Source organism: Odontesthes bonariensis, chromosome 2, assembly GCF_027942865.1.
Source record: "Odontesthes bonariensis isolate fOdoBon6 chromosome 2, fOdoBon6.hap1, whole genome shotgun sequence".
In the NCBI taxonomy this organism is placed as follows: Eukaryota; Metazoa; Chordata; class Actinopteri; order Atheriniformes; family Atherinopsidae; genus Odontesthes; species Odontesthes bonariensis.
The window spans coordinates 24,857,458-24,872,289 of NC_134507.1; the positions used below are offsets into that span (position 1 = coordinate 24,857,458).

The window sequence follows — 14,832 nt, forward strand, 5'->3', positions numbered from 1 at the left end:
AGTGTCTGAAGAGCTGAAACGATGCGAGTTGTTTCAACTTTTCTTTACTTTTCATGACTTTCTTTCCTTATAGAGATGATATCATGTGTCATCAACATGTTGTTTTCTCTTTATTTATTGGAGAAAGATTAGTGATGATAAAGATTTACTGTCACACACACGACCCCTCGCTCTCTAACTATCGTTACCCTCACCACACGCTCCCTCTCTGACCCCTCTTCACCTCCGTCTCCTGGCTGTTTGCTATTCTTCAGACAGAGTGAAGAAAATGTTTATTCAAATTTACGACCGAGGATGCAACCGAAAAAATATCTCCATTTTACTGCTGATGCACTTCGTTTTTCTTAATGGGAAGAAGAACTAGTGAGCGGGAGAGAAAGTTTTTTTTTTCTTTTTTCATTCCTCCCAGGCCAGCACTTTTTCCTGCACTCTTTCCAGCATGTGAGCGTGTGCACGACTGTGTGTGTGTGTGTGTGTGCGCGCACCAATTCCCTGCAGCCTGTCCCCCGCCCCTCACTCCTCCTCCTCCGTGCGCGCTCTCGCTCTATCACCACATTTTTCCTTGGCAAATCAATTTTACACATGATCAGCCCACTCCCCTTGCCGCGCTCGGCCCAGCCGTAATTAAGAGGAGGAAAATTACCATATATATTATATTAATGCAAACATCATTCAGCAGGTAATTCTTGGCTGATCGGGATAATGGAAAGGTTGAACACCCATTAACCCTGGGGCCCAGGCACCGGGAGGAGGGCTGTGTGTGTGTGTGGATGTGGATGGGACCGGGGTGGAGGGTGCAGGGGGTCGAGGGCTGCTTGGGAAGAGATTCACCTCGTGGTCTCCAGCAGCACACATGCTCAAACACCCACTCACTCAGTGAAATAATAGTGTTCTTATAAACACACTCTTTGTACCATCTGAAGTGTGTACACTTACAGGACATGAAGGCACACACGTCCCCCGAATGACAGAGTGGCTGATATCTACCGCGGCTATAATTAACACGACGCTCCGTCAGATCTGCGCTGAGATGCAGAGAGAAGGTGAATGTGAGGTTTAGTTGTGGACGAAGCAGGGCGAATTCGAACATGCCAACCTCCGTCATTACATCCTCACTCCTAACTTTCCTCTAGTTTTTTGAGACTTGACGCCGCAGACCGATTAAACCGAGATTTCTTTGTCGTACCCGACAAAGTCGCGAGTCAACTTTGAAACCGTTACGTTCTCCAGAGTAAAGAATAAGATATTTCCTTCACGTTTTTCATAAGGTTTGCAGGGGAAAGAAGACGAACCTCTTCTTCAAACGGTCTGCAAATATCGACCTCCGTTGGCGAGCCTCTGTCCTCCTCGCTCCTCCTCAGATCTTCAGGGACAGACTTCTGCCGCTTCACCTCTGACAGATGGACAAACATTAGAAGTTAACTTTGGCATTCACTGGACAAAGTGCAGATAAAGTGCCGGGGATCATTTGTACTTTATGGTAAAACACGTTATTTGTTCTTTTTGAGGTTTTATGTCCCAACTGCACAAATCCGTGCACCTGCTGTCAACATGGCGCCTAATGTTCTTTGTTCTCGGCTCCTTGTTACGTCTCGTCCAGGCTTGTGTACCGCCCCAAACCAAAGAACGCCATGTCACAAGCTGTTGAGGCGGCACTCATAATAGTTTCTTTTTGATTTCTCCGACTCTTTTCACCGTCAAGCTTTGATAGTGTCAGAATGCTTCCTCGTGAGGTTGATGCTGAAAGAGACTCATTAAAAGTCTACTGAGGTAGGCACGAATGGCCTCAGGTGTCAGGTGAGGTGAGGAAGCATCGAACTGATTTAATCAGGATGCAGTGCAGAGAATGTGCCACGTGTGGAGAAGCTTGTGTAACCTTTTCTGGAGCTCCAGAGCAGGCTCCAGAATATAGCCAGGCTTCTTCATTATACTCACATACTGACGGTGGAGTTTGTAAAGCTAACAACTTAATCATTTTAGTTTTTAATCGAGGAACGTTGCTATACTGGCAAATCTGTGCTTTATCCATTAAAACCGTCACTTAGTAGGTGTTGTTAATCCTTTCTCGGGGACTCAATGTGACATAAGAGATGACAGATTGTAGCCTTCTTCAAAATTGCATAACTGTTCCTCGACCATCTTTGGAAATCCTCGACAGTAAGCCTGAGCGAACTGAAGCACGTGTGTTAACGAGTGCAAACATGCATCCCTTGGTAAATAACCCCAAACACAATATGTGTGTTTGCATTGTTCTCACCTGGTCTGCCTTCAACATACTGGCTGAAGGACTTCAGCTGGGTTTTTCTGACTGCAGAGTCCTTGTTGAAGACGACCGGGTTTCGTAACTTCTCCGTGGCTCTGCGCAGACGCTCAGCTCGCAACTCCTCGGCATTGTTCTGTCAGACACAGAGGAAAGTGAGCATTCAGCCTAAATTAATTATTAATAATAAGTAAATAGAGGGTTTGTTTTCAGTTTAAATCAATCATAATGACCCTTAAACAAATTAATGTGGGATATTAACAGAGATTTAAATGCATAAACTGTAACATTTAAGGTTTAAACAACAGAGAAACACACACACACAAACATGGAGTAGCTGTTTAAACCTCAAAACAATAAAGTCATTAGTAGCCTTTTAGTCTATCGCTTCTCCACATTTCATCTGTTATGCTGTCAAACTCCACCGGCTACTTAGATCTGCTTCCAAGTTTATATCAGACAGCTGGTTCAGGATTTCACAGTAGCTGCGTTGTAGCAAACACACACACACAAAGAAATACAGTGCGCATGTACGCAAGCGCGCGCAAACCCACCTGCAGACAGGTCTGAGATAAATCTGGTAGAAGTTGATATGTAAAATACATTGTGACTCTCAAAGCGCGCACACACACACACACACACACACACACACACACACACACACACACACACACACACACACACTCGTTCATTGTCTCCCTCACTCATGAGAGAGACAAAAAGAAGGCAATTAACTTGACTTTCAACAAAACCTCGATGCAGAAAATATATTCAGATTATGCAGAATGCAAAAACGCTATTGTTTTCAAAGTGAACACGTGTTGAAAAGCTGCACGCTCGCGTCTCCCTCTATCACAAACGGCACGCAGAAATGCTTTATTACCGAGCTTCCGAATATGCCAAGCCGAGTGGAAAAGAAACCGACTTCAGTTAAGACCGACACCGCAGCAAACACTAATAAGACGGCGAAACGTGTAATAAAGTCGACAATTAGGGCAAACACGTTCCACCGCTTGAGACGGAGGGAGATAGTCGAGCGGTGCGCGCACAGCTAATAGAGATGGTGTTGGCGGGTGGGAAACAGGGCGTAGACGGGGAGTTGTTAGAATAGTTTCAGATTATTGACTTTCACAAACAAAGTCAGCAATTAGCCCGTTCTCACTTTGTTTTGTCTATTAGTCTGTCAGCGTCGACCAGCCACTTAAAACCTTGTGTCAAGTCAAATTGAGGCAAATTTATTTATGAAGAGCTTTGGGCTTTTGCACAAAAAGCCCAATTAAACATTTTAAAACACAGAGCGCTGGGATGTATGAACACACTAATGTCTGTGTCCAGCCCACATACACAGCTGAGTCGTTGTAGAACCGTACAGGTTTAATTTGGTCTCTTTCATTACAGCAAAAAAACATAAATAATATATATAAAATATCTCTTCAAAGTTTGTCCAGGTGTTTTCCAATAAAGGCCCCATAATGTCTCACATTTCCTCCCCAGACTCGCTGCTGCGTGTCTCCACAATGCTAAGAAGTAGAGTTTAACATCAGAAAATATCCATAACGCATTGTGCTTCCTACAACAGAAGCAGCCATGCTGCTTTACGCAGGGCTTCCTCCTGGTTAAACATTTTAAAATTACACCTACAAACAAATATCCTCAATTAGCTCACCGCTAGCTTACTGCATCAACAGCAAGTTATTCAAAGCTCCGATAGCCTCAAATGAGGAGTCAATCAAAAGCTAAGAAGGCTGGCTTTACTCTAAAATCACGATCAACAATGTTTACAAACTGAGCTTAATGGAAATGATGCAACAGCAACATGCTGTGGGAATATCTGGAAGAAATGTCAATAAAAACTGATAAATATTGATCCGTGGATTACCAGGAGGCTTTACAGGTGTCACTTTAGTTTAGTTCACTGATGGTGTTGCTCGTACCTGCTGAGATCATCACGATAATCGTAGCTTGAATGTGAAATTGTGTAACAAGTTATTCAGAAAACAGAACAAATAAAAATCATTAAGAAGTAACTGAACAAATGTTTTTGCCTCTCATGGAGGAAACCTCTCTCCAGATGAACTCTCTGCATGTTGGATGCAAACTGAACTTGTTGTGATTTTGGTACTTGGGTCAACATGTTAAATCAGATACTCGCAACTCTTTGGCCTCTGAGGGCTAATTTATTCCAGGAGAGGATGTGTTTTCAGAAATGTGTTTGTTTAAGTCACGCGAGTCAAAGTGCTCGTATATGGTGCTGCAGACGAGCTGATTTTTTTAATCAATAATTCATATGTTTGCTTAAAGATAATTTAAACAATCAAAGATAATTGGATGTCAACAGATTTACTGGATTAACGCCGACATTCTTGTCATATTTTCATGAGGCTTTTTCAAATATACGTGTGCTGTAGTAATTGTTAAAACTGCAAGCCCCTGCAGAAAATGGTTTATTCGTCAAAAGAGGAAATTCCTGAGGGGACTTATTAGGGGCCCCGTGGCCGTCCTCCTCGTTATGACACGTTGCTTAACTGTTGTGACTCCAACTGCTGCATTTCAACCAAACACCGAACCCTCATCTCTAAAAACAACCATGTGATCTTTCTCAGTCAGTCTCACACACACAGAACACATGCACATCTGTGTGTCGTTTCGATGCTCTGGGACAAGCAGATTTTGGGGTGTACTTACTTTCTCTCTCTGTCCCTCTTATCGCTGCCATCATGGCTGTGGTGATTCAGTGCTTTTGGTGTGTGTGCGAGTCTGAATGCGCACTCAGAAGCTGCGTGACTAATGTTGCAGTCTGCTGAGCGTCGCACGCCCCTTATCGTGCGCTACCTCGGCTTCGCATACACACAATCACTAATGAGAGGGAGTGTGTGATGTAGCTGCAGGCTGTTACACCTGCCTGAAGGAGTTCTGGGAGGTCCAGTCCTCCTGAGACAGGACAGTTTATCTCTTTAGTTTGTAAAGACGCTTACAGTTTTTTTGTATTTTTGCTTCGACTACATTTGAGCGACGGTGAATCACGCAGTCATTTTTGCACATTAAGAAAGCTACAAACACTTTTTTGTGATATTCAGCTTCCTAAAAGTCGATGTTACGTCTTTTTCAGAAGAGTATTGACAGCACACTTTCAGTTTACAGACTTCTTTTATTCACACTTGCACATCAACATGAATGCAACATGAATGCATGTCACCAAACAAGCTGCTGATCATTTTCTTGTTTTTCACTTTGGAGAAAGTTCTTACGCATCGGGCTGCTGCTCACAGAAACCAACGGTATCTGTCCAGCTCAAAACACGGCTCGTTTTGATCAGAATCATCCCTGCTTAGGCCCCGTTCAGACTTGGTATTCTCCTGCGTCCTGGGTGATCCATTTGCAAGTGGAAAGCTCCAAGTATCTGTCATAAAAATATAGCCTAAACTAAAAGTCAACTGAGCACCAAACAGGACATCAGCAAACTGAAATATATCATATTCAAACTTTGAGATATTTAAGATTTGCTTGAGTTGAATTTATAGAGCAATTATTCAGTTATGTAACAGGCACACGAGGGAAGTAAATACTGTTTTGTTGGCACACCTCTGCTGACACATTTCAAACATCTGAATCGGTCTCAACTTTTCTGTCTGTAACACATCTGTGAGCTACGTGTGCCTTGAACTGTGCAGGAATAATTCCCGCCCTTTACTCAAATGCCAGGTTCTGCTGATATGTTGAAACAGCAGTTTGTAAAGAACAGAAATGTGTGCAGTCCGACTCTAAGAATTCAGATCAAGGAATAAAAGGCGACTCCCAGGACCGACGGGACGGATCCGAAGCTCTGGTGCCGCACACACAGCTGCTTTGTTCTTTTTCACAGCAGAAATTAACTTAACAGAGGAGCAGGAGGTTTACGTGAGGGATATTCCCTGTGAGTGTGCCAGACCACCTCTGAGTGCTGCTTGAGCGACTGGATCTGAACGCATCCTGAGAGCGTTCACAGATGCTTTCAGAGCAGTTACCTGTGATCAGATCTTCCAGGATGCATTGCTGATATCAGGTCTGAACGGGGCCTTACTACAGCTGGACAGAGCTGCTATTGAGTCGAAAGAGTTATTGATCCAAGTTGTTTGAATCTGTGAATATCAAGTAGAAAGTGCAGCCATCTTCATGCTCTTAACATGCCAAAAAATAACCAAAACGTCAGCGGTAATTAGAATTCTTCCAAAGCTAACATGTCTGAGCGCCTGCAATGTGGCGTATAACGTGAATAAACCAGAACGGTTTAGGCCCAAAATACATCTGTGATATGTTCAAAGAATATAAACCCAGCAGAGCACTTAGATCCAAGGACTCAGGTCAGCTGGTCCAGTCCAGAGTCCAGACTAAACATGGAGAAGCAGCATTTAGCTGTTATGCTGCAAATAAGTGGAACAAACTGCCACTGGAGATTAAACTTTCACCAAATGTAGACATTTTTAAATCCAGGTTAAAAACATTTCTTTTCTCATGTGTCTATGCATGAAATATCTTTTAACTTATCTAGACTGTTGCCTAATTTTAAATTCATTTAAATCATTTTATTTGTTTCTCTTTATATTCTTTTATGTATTTTTAATGCTTCTTGCACTCCCTGCTGCAATGCTTTTATTTTATGTAAAGCACTTTGAACTGTTTGTACATGAAATGTGCTATACAAATAAATTTGATTTGATTTGATAAACCTGTAAATTGTGGTTACTGTGGTTTGACCGGTGCATCTCTATGAAAACCATTACATACATTTAAAAAAAAAAAAAAGGGGGGGGGGGTTGATGTTTCCACTGCTGGGGTCAGTAACTAGTGACACTAGTGATAAAATGCAGCGGCTAAACACAATAATTAGCTTATGTATAAATTCATATCAAGATGATGATAATCAACTCTTAATATCCCTTTCACGGTGGATTAATCACCCATATCTGTACACTGATGGTAAATAAGTAGATAAACTTCTTCTGTTTGAAGGGGGTAATTAAAAATCTTAATATTTGGTACTTTTGGGTAAAGTGTTCGGGTGGAGTTGGGTTTCAACCAAATGGTGATTGTACTTCTATGCACACAGACGCACTCCTCTGGCCATAAAGTGCTAAGCCTTTTAGGCTTTGAACACAAGAGGGTGTTTATGTGAATCGCTGATCAAAGACACCCTGCGTCGCCATACGCACTGAGAGTTTTTGCTTGTACTGTCGGACACACACACACACACACACACACACACACACACACACGCCTTTTTCTACTTGACATTCAAAATCAATTAAACAGATGTTCAGACCGGCTGACTGCCTTGTTGACTCAATATTCACATCAGAAGAGACAGACACAAGCAGCCGTAACAACTCTCTTCTACACTTATCCACACACACACACACACACACACATACACACACACAGAACCTGTCTGAAAAGGTCATGGTCAATAGAAGGGATGTCTACATGTTATGTAGAGCATTGTGATGCCAGACAAGTGTGCTTTAGACAGACAAATATGGACATGAGAGGGATAAACTAGGGTCCAACATGAAGTGGTTTAACTGACTGATGTGTACAAAGGGTCAGATGCCTGACAACCCGAGTCAATCGGACCTAATTGATTGGACTGAACCTTTGATGGTGTATTGAGAAAAAGAGGAGAGAGAAAAAAACAACTGAGCGACAGCAGGATCAAAGGAAAAAGAGATGGTGTGTTTTTGAGGTGTACCTGCAGTCCTTCTGCGGGGCTGAGTGGGGAGGTAGAGGAGGCAGTGGGTGAGGATGAGGTGGAGGAGGTGGATGAAGGTGATGCGACTCCTCTCGGGTTGGCCTCCACCAGCTTCTTCAGCTTCAGGTCAACGTGCTTACTGTTTGTACCTGGCGAGCAACAGAGATAATGATAACAGGTGTAAACAGCAGGAGCTCGTGCACACAAACTGAGAACCCTCAAAAAGTTGGAAAGACAAGAGAGGGCGGAATGCTAAGTTTGCACTCGTGTGTGCACACACTCGGGCAAAAGCCACCGATTCAGAACATGTGCACAGAAACATGAGAGGGAAGCATAAATCTGTTTGCAGCACATTTCTATAGATGATGTGAATCAGATAGAAATCTGGACAGACTTGGCAGCCTTCAGTCCTGCTTGCACCGTAGAGTCCTGCTGAGGATCTGAGAGTGCTTTAATGGAAATATCAAGATGTTAAACACAGGGCAAGATGGAGGCTAATATGTGCAGACCGTCCGCACGCACTCTCTTCAGACATGTTTTAAAAAAAAGTCTATCCCCTTTGAAGTCCCAATTTCTGAAATAATCTGCTCTGACAATTTCCGTCTCTCCCTTTAAAACCTTTACACACATTAAATTCACTCGTTTTCTCCTTAAAAATCATCTAATTTTTGGTCTGATTCACTGTTGTCACTCATTTAAATCTACCATCTTCCCTTCTTTGACCTCCACCTATACATAATTAGTTTTTTTTTTTTATTCAACCTTTCTTTATTTCCTTTCCATCTTTCCTTCTCCTCCTCTGTTGCGCCTGCCAGTAGCTGCATAAAGCAGCGTATTTTCCAGGGACTGGTAACCACAGCTCCCCTGCCAGGCCAGACCATTGCACTGAAGAAGATGAAAGAACAGGAGGGCAACCGTTTCATGTGTCACCTCCCTGCGTGCAGCCAACAAACACACACCAAGATACATGTATAAAGATACCGAACACCAAAAGCACACTCACAATCATAAACTTTGCCACAAACACACAGGGGAATAAAAACACAAATGACCTGAGCTGAAATTTATGATAAAAACCTGAACAATTAGGGGTAAAAAATATAAAATTTTGGGTTCTGTATTGAACGCTTTACACGTTAAATTCTCACAACCATAAAAAAATTAAAATTACCACCAACAAAGACATACAAGACCGTAAAAAAATAAAACAAGATAACGCACTTCAAAGCTGAAAGAAGCATTTGTCTGTTTTCATGTTTGTTTCTTCAGGTCCCGCATTGTACTCTCACCTATCTCACATCGACAGGAAGTTAAAGTACGCCGAATAAATTAATTACAAAACAAAGTCATTAGTTTACGTCTGAAGATTTGGGCAAATGCTTTACTGTAGATATATTTTGTATTTTTGTCTGGGGAGGATTACTTGAAGAAGTTGTATTTCAACAGCAAAGTAGTTCCAAGCTTCCTGAAGTACACGAAGAGGAGAAAAGCAAATAAAAGGGTCACTCGGGAAAATTCACAGAGCGAGGAAGAGCATGCATTTAGGCAACATTAGATTTACACATTTAGTTGGTTATCAGTGCACCAAACACTGTTAGTACAGTGGGAAAGTCCTCGTCCTTTCATCGAAGGCAGGGAAAACAAATGAAAGACTTCTTTAAATCTGCAGCTGTGCGACCGGCTTCATTTAAGATGGTTTCTCAAGCGAACTAATTCGGTCTCCACAATGAGACAAGCAAACGCAGGATTCTGAATCAACTATCAATTGTCTTCATGCACAAAGTGGAGAACAGAGTTGATAAAATGTTAAAAATGGAGCCACAGCAACTCTCACTGCTGATAAAACAGTCTGATGGCACCGTTTACACATCTTTGGGCAGCGGTTCTTTTTAGTTTTTGCTAAAAATTGATGCGTCAGCTGCTTAGCAAAGGAATTGTGAGTGTTGGACCTCTACATTTCCAGTCCTGTGGATACAGAATACCTCGACTGTGAAGCTGAATCAATGTCAAATAAATATTCGGTTGTTAAAGGACACGATGTTGTAGCCAGACTGGCCAAACAAGCATTTGGCATTACTTTGACTTCCATGTTGTGCTTTTAATGTACAAATCTGGTCTCTTCTCTCTTATAAAAAGTTCTGTTCTTGTAGATCTGCTACTCGTCCAAACAGGAAACGTCTAACTTAACGGATAGAGAAGTCACATCGTTACAAAGGAGATCTTCAGCAACTTGTTTTAGATCTTCTTTACTTTATTGATACGTGTATTCTTCTTTTTATTAGATGTTTTTTCAGATGTGTGAAGGTAACGAACGACAATCTGGCATTACCACTGGAAAAAAATCAAAGTCTTACCAAGTATATTTGTCTCATTTCTAGTCAAAATATCTCATTACACTTAATACAAGACACAACTGCCTAACAAGTACTATTTCAGCCAGATATAGGGACTTGTTTGAAGACAATACATCAGGAATATCTTGTTTAATGAAAAAGTCTTGAAAACAAATTGTTTTGAGTCGGATTTCATATGAAACAAGCTTTTTTTGACATTTGAAGAGGTTTTTAAGCTAATTTCAAGATCACTTTTATCTCAAAAGTCCCAAATATCACATCTTATTTCAAGAAATCTTGACAAGCCGATTTTCACTCGTTCCATTGGCAGATTTTTTTTGCTTATTTCAAGCAAAAACGTATTTGTTGTTTTTCTTACTTATTTTTGGAGGGGCATTTTTTCCCAGTGTATACAAGAATTACAGCTTGAACTACTGAGAGAGACAGTTCTAAAAGCTCCAAGTAATTAGTGAATGTGTAGGGAAAGGACATGAGTTAGCAGAGTGAATCATGCAGCACCACACAACATCAGCCAGTGAATTTACCCAGAAAGGTTAGCTCAGAGCCGGGGTTAGTAAGCTCCAGAGGCCCCTGGGTGCTGGACGTGGTTGGAAGGGCCTCCAGTGGCAGTGGGTTAGTAACCAGCGGAGTTGCAGATGTTGCAGCACCAACAAAATGATCATCCTCATCACCACTATCAAATCGGAGCTGCGCTTCTTCAGCCCTACCCTCTTCCTCATCCTCACCCCTTTCACCATCAACATCTTCCTCTTCGTGACTTCTCACCCTGTCCAAAACATCTGCGGGTGAAAAGTTAGACAGGAGGAAAAGGGAGGGTGTCAACGAGACAACGAAGAAGAAGGACAAAAGGAAGAAAAAAGGGGTTTAAAAGTGCAAAATGTAGAATAAGAAAGGTGAGCACAGACAGAAAATGTTTGGTTAGTTTGTATTAACAGCAGTCTGTGAGTCCTAAATGATCCTTTAAACTCAGTCTAACATAACTCCCACCCTCTCTGTCCACATTTACCCCCCCCCCCCCAACACACGAGTAAACAGCTGCTGACGTGTCATTTCAGAGCTACATGTTGTCACTCAGCTGACAACATGTAGCTTTAGCAACTTTGCTGGGCTGTTTTATCATTTTGTGCAAATCCCTTCTAAATCTCTCCAACAGTACGAAATAAAATCAGAAAAATTAACAGTAGGAAAAGGCAGTAAAAGCCAGCAGCGTGACAAGGCGGGACTTTGTGTCCGTGTGGGTTTGCGTGTTGTGGCATAAAAATATCTGGCACACAAAGTGAAAATGAGACCTCCGTTTAATTTCCCCTCTTTCAAAGATCTGTTGCCTGCCTTTCTTGTTCCAGATAAAAGAGGTAAGGCAAACAAAACACTCAAAAACATGAAAGCACATTTTCCATTAAGTCTCCTGAGGGGTTCAACAGAAACAATAGTGTCTCCACATTAGGAACAAAACAAAAAGCATGTCAGAAGAAACTCAAATGGAGACCTAGGCAGCTCTAGCTGCACGGATAACCCACCGTGGATTAAAACAAAACAATCAGTAAACAGTGTCAGACATTGCGAGCGAGCTCCTCTGTTATTTATTACTTGGTGGGGAGAAAGACTAAGAACAAAGGGAGAAGGAGTAAAAAAAAATATATATAACAGCATTTCCTGATTTTTCTTTTCTAATTTGCTAGCTGTAGTGCGGAGCGTGCTAGCAAGCGCCATTCCTGCGTGGCTGACTGAGGTCTAATTAATGGGAGGCCATGGTGATGGAGTTTTGAAAGTTTCTTTGCGGGAAGACACTCGAAGGGGGCAGCCCGAGCTGCATTTAAAGGACTGTGAATGGTGCTGAGGGGAGAGCGGGAGAAAGATGGAAGGAGTGGGGGCTAGGATTAGCCGTTCTGCTCGGCAGGCCTTGTGTATTACAGCCCACAGCATTTCTCCTCACCTCCTCCTCCCTTGTTCTGTTCTTTCCTTCGACTCCATTTTTAATGAGATCAACAATTAGTTCAATTCAGAGAAGCTGAAAGAGCAAATAAATCAAGTGCCATCCTCGCTCTGCCCCACAGTTCTCGTCCCGTTTTAACCCGACATGCTTCTTATTTAGAGTTTATTAGTTTCTCATTTATTTGATTGTCCGTTTTCTCAGCTCGAAGGAACACGTCACCATTTTCAGCTTTTGTTGACAATCTTTTCATCTCTTCCGATCATCCCTTCTTTATATCGAAAGGCTTCTTCTATCCTCCTTTGCGTGGTTACACATTTCATTTAATTGCTTTTCTGCCCAACGCAATCCTTCCTCGCCCGTTTACATCCGATCCTCCTGAACAGAATTACTAAAAGACGGGGTGTGATGTCGGGGAGTCGGAAACGAATGACGGCGAGTTCTAATAATGGTCATTATGATGATAACCCCAATTTCAAGGAAATGGAAAGCAGTGGGAAACGCACAGGGGTAGCCCTTTTTTTGACCGCTGCATGATGTTATATTAGAAGTGTTTGGAGCAAAATTTGGCCAAACAACGAGTTGTGTTGATTAACAATTACTGGGTGAGTGAGACGGGGGAAGAGTCGCAGGGTGAACTGCCTCTCTGAATGTAAGGTTGGCACTTTTTAGACCCGCGGCTGTTGTCAAATGACATTTTGTTTTTCTCTGAGGATTAGGCAGAACCCCTTTAGAGAGTATAATGGAAATGTGTGAGTCTCGGAGTGTGTGTGGATGAAGAAAAGTGTACGTCAAACTCCTGCTACTGTGACTTTTCTTTGGGGTTATAATCAATAAGCATTGCTGTTGTTGTTTATCACTCGTAAAGCATTATGTTTATGCAGATAAATGAAGCGTAGATGTAGTTGGTGGTTAACTTGTATGCATGTGTGAGAGCGTTCAGCTGTATCCTGACCTCCAGCAGGTCCAGCCTTGCTGCCTTTGCTCCTCTCAAAGCTGGCTGCATCCAGCAGGCTCATGTCGGACATCTTGACTCCCGATCGAGCCTCGGCTATCAGCTGCCGGGCTCTTTCCCTCAGTTGTCTCCGCCGCTCTGCATCTCGCTCCTGCAGACGAGAACAAGACAATTTGAGAACTCTTTGGGGACAGTTACTAAACCTGTCATAATTATTTATAAGTACTTATAATGATCACAATCATTTCCACATAAAAAACAGCTGTGAATAAACAACAGAGGCATCATCTTTCCAGAACATTCTCCACTGTTTCACAGAGCTGATTGACAGAGTTTGGGTCATTTTAATGACATCCCTTGGCTTCAACTGCGTTTAGATTTAACGCCATCGACTATATATCTGAAGATGCTCCAGGCAGACAGAATATAACTTTTAATTACGTTTTACTAGTATTTGATAAAAACTGCTATTCTTAACATATACTTGTATTATTTCATTATTTTTAAGCTCATTATCAGCCTCAAATGAAGTGTTACATACTGTTCAATTTCATATCCTTTGCATTATGGTGTTTATAAGAACGCTGTATAAGCTGCCAGATAAACGGCGTCATCTTCTCATGATGCAACCACTCTTACAAATTGCATGGTAAAAAGTTTTTATGAGCAAAATGCATGTACACAACTCACTGCATTATGGAGTTAGGAGCATATAGACACAAACACACACACACACCTCATCTTGGGAATAGACAGATACAGTATTGAGCTGCCACCATCAGAGCAATGGCAGAAATGCCATTTTCAGGTCGATCCAATCTGATCCTGCTGATAGCACAGGCCACTATGCGTACACACACACACACACACACACACACACACACACACACACACACACACACACACACACACACACACACAGAGCGAGCAGGAAAACTTTGATGATGTCAATTGACAGGCACTTAACTGATGATGACCCCACCAAACACACACAAGCACACGGCAGGCCAATAGCTGCATACAGTAACCAGGCAGACGTAAACAAATATCTACGACAGCTAGTTTAAATGAGCTTTTGACAAGACAAGACACACAAGATAAAAGGACAGGAAAGAAAGAAGTAAAAGAAAAAGATGAGGTGCCATTTCAGGCCAAAACAAATATGGAGAAACAAGTTTCTGTGACATGAACAACACCTACAGACACCCCATCATGAACTTTACCAAACCATAAACACGCACAGACACAAGTCCCCCCCCACCTCTACCAAACAGACACAGCTACATACGACCCAGGGGAGAGTGAAGCTGCATTTCCCAGTCAGCGCTTCCCTCCCTGTGGTTTCCTGTTAATCAGGCTTCTCCATATTGAGGCAGGGGTTTTAGGCCTGGCCTATTGAAGCCGCTCATTTATCCATTAACAAAACAAGCAGCGCCCGCTAATGAGCTACATCTCTCCATTTCCATGTCAATTGTTTGTTTGTAGCCATTGTTTGGCTGGGACAATGGGGTTGTATTGTAAATGACAGCAACCCTAATGCACTCTGTGAGTGTGTGTGTTTGCGTGTGTGAGTGAGTGTGTGTTTGTGTGAGCCCAGGGGGATGCCCA

The 14,832-nt window shown here is 42.3% G+C and overlaps 1 protein-coding gene across 7 annotated transcripts in view; it reads right to left on the minus strand.

Annotated features, from left to right (window-relative positions):
- Window positions 1-14,832, minus strand: part of ehbp1 (EH domain binding protein 1) — a 145,498-nt gene that overhangs the window by 30,340 nt on the left and 100,326 nt on the right. For 3 of the 7 annotated variants that reach the window (XM_075480445.1, XM_075480444.1, XM_075480446.1), the window contains 5 exons: window positions 13,225-13,375; window positions 10,864-11,118; window positions 7,986-8,134; window positions 2,258-2,396; window positions 1,293-1,393 (listed from right to left, as the gene is read on the minus strand). In XM_075480445.1, the coding sequence (XP_075336560.1) occupies window positions 1,293-1,393; window positions 2,258-2,396; window positions 7,986-8,134; window positions 10,864-11,118; window positions 13,225-13,375 (795 nt within the window). The remainder of the gene's footprint in view (window positions 1-1,292; window positions 1,394-2,257; window positions 2,397-7,985; window positions 8,135-10,863; window positions 11,119-13,224; window positions 13,376-14,832) is intronic. The other 4 variants (XM_075480448.1, XM_075480447.1, XM_075480452.1 and 1 more) reach the window with 2 other exon arrangements.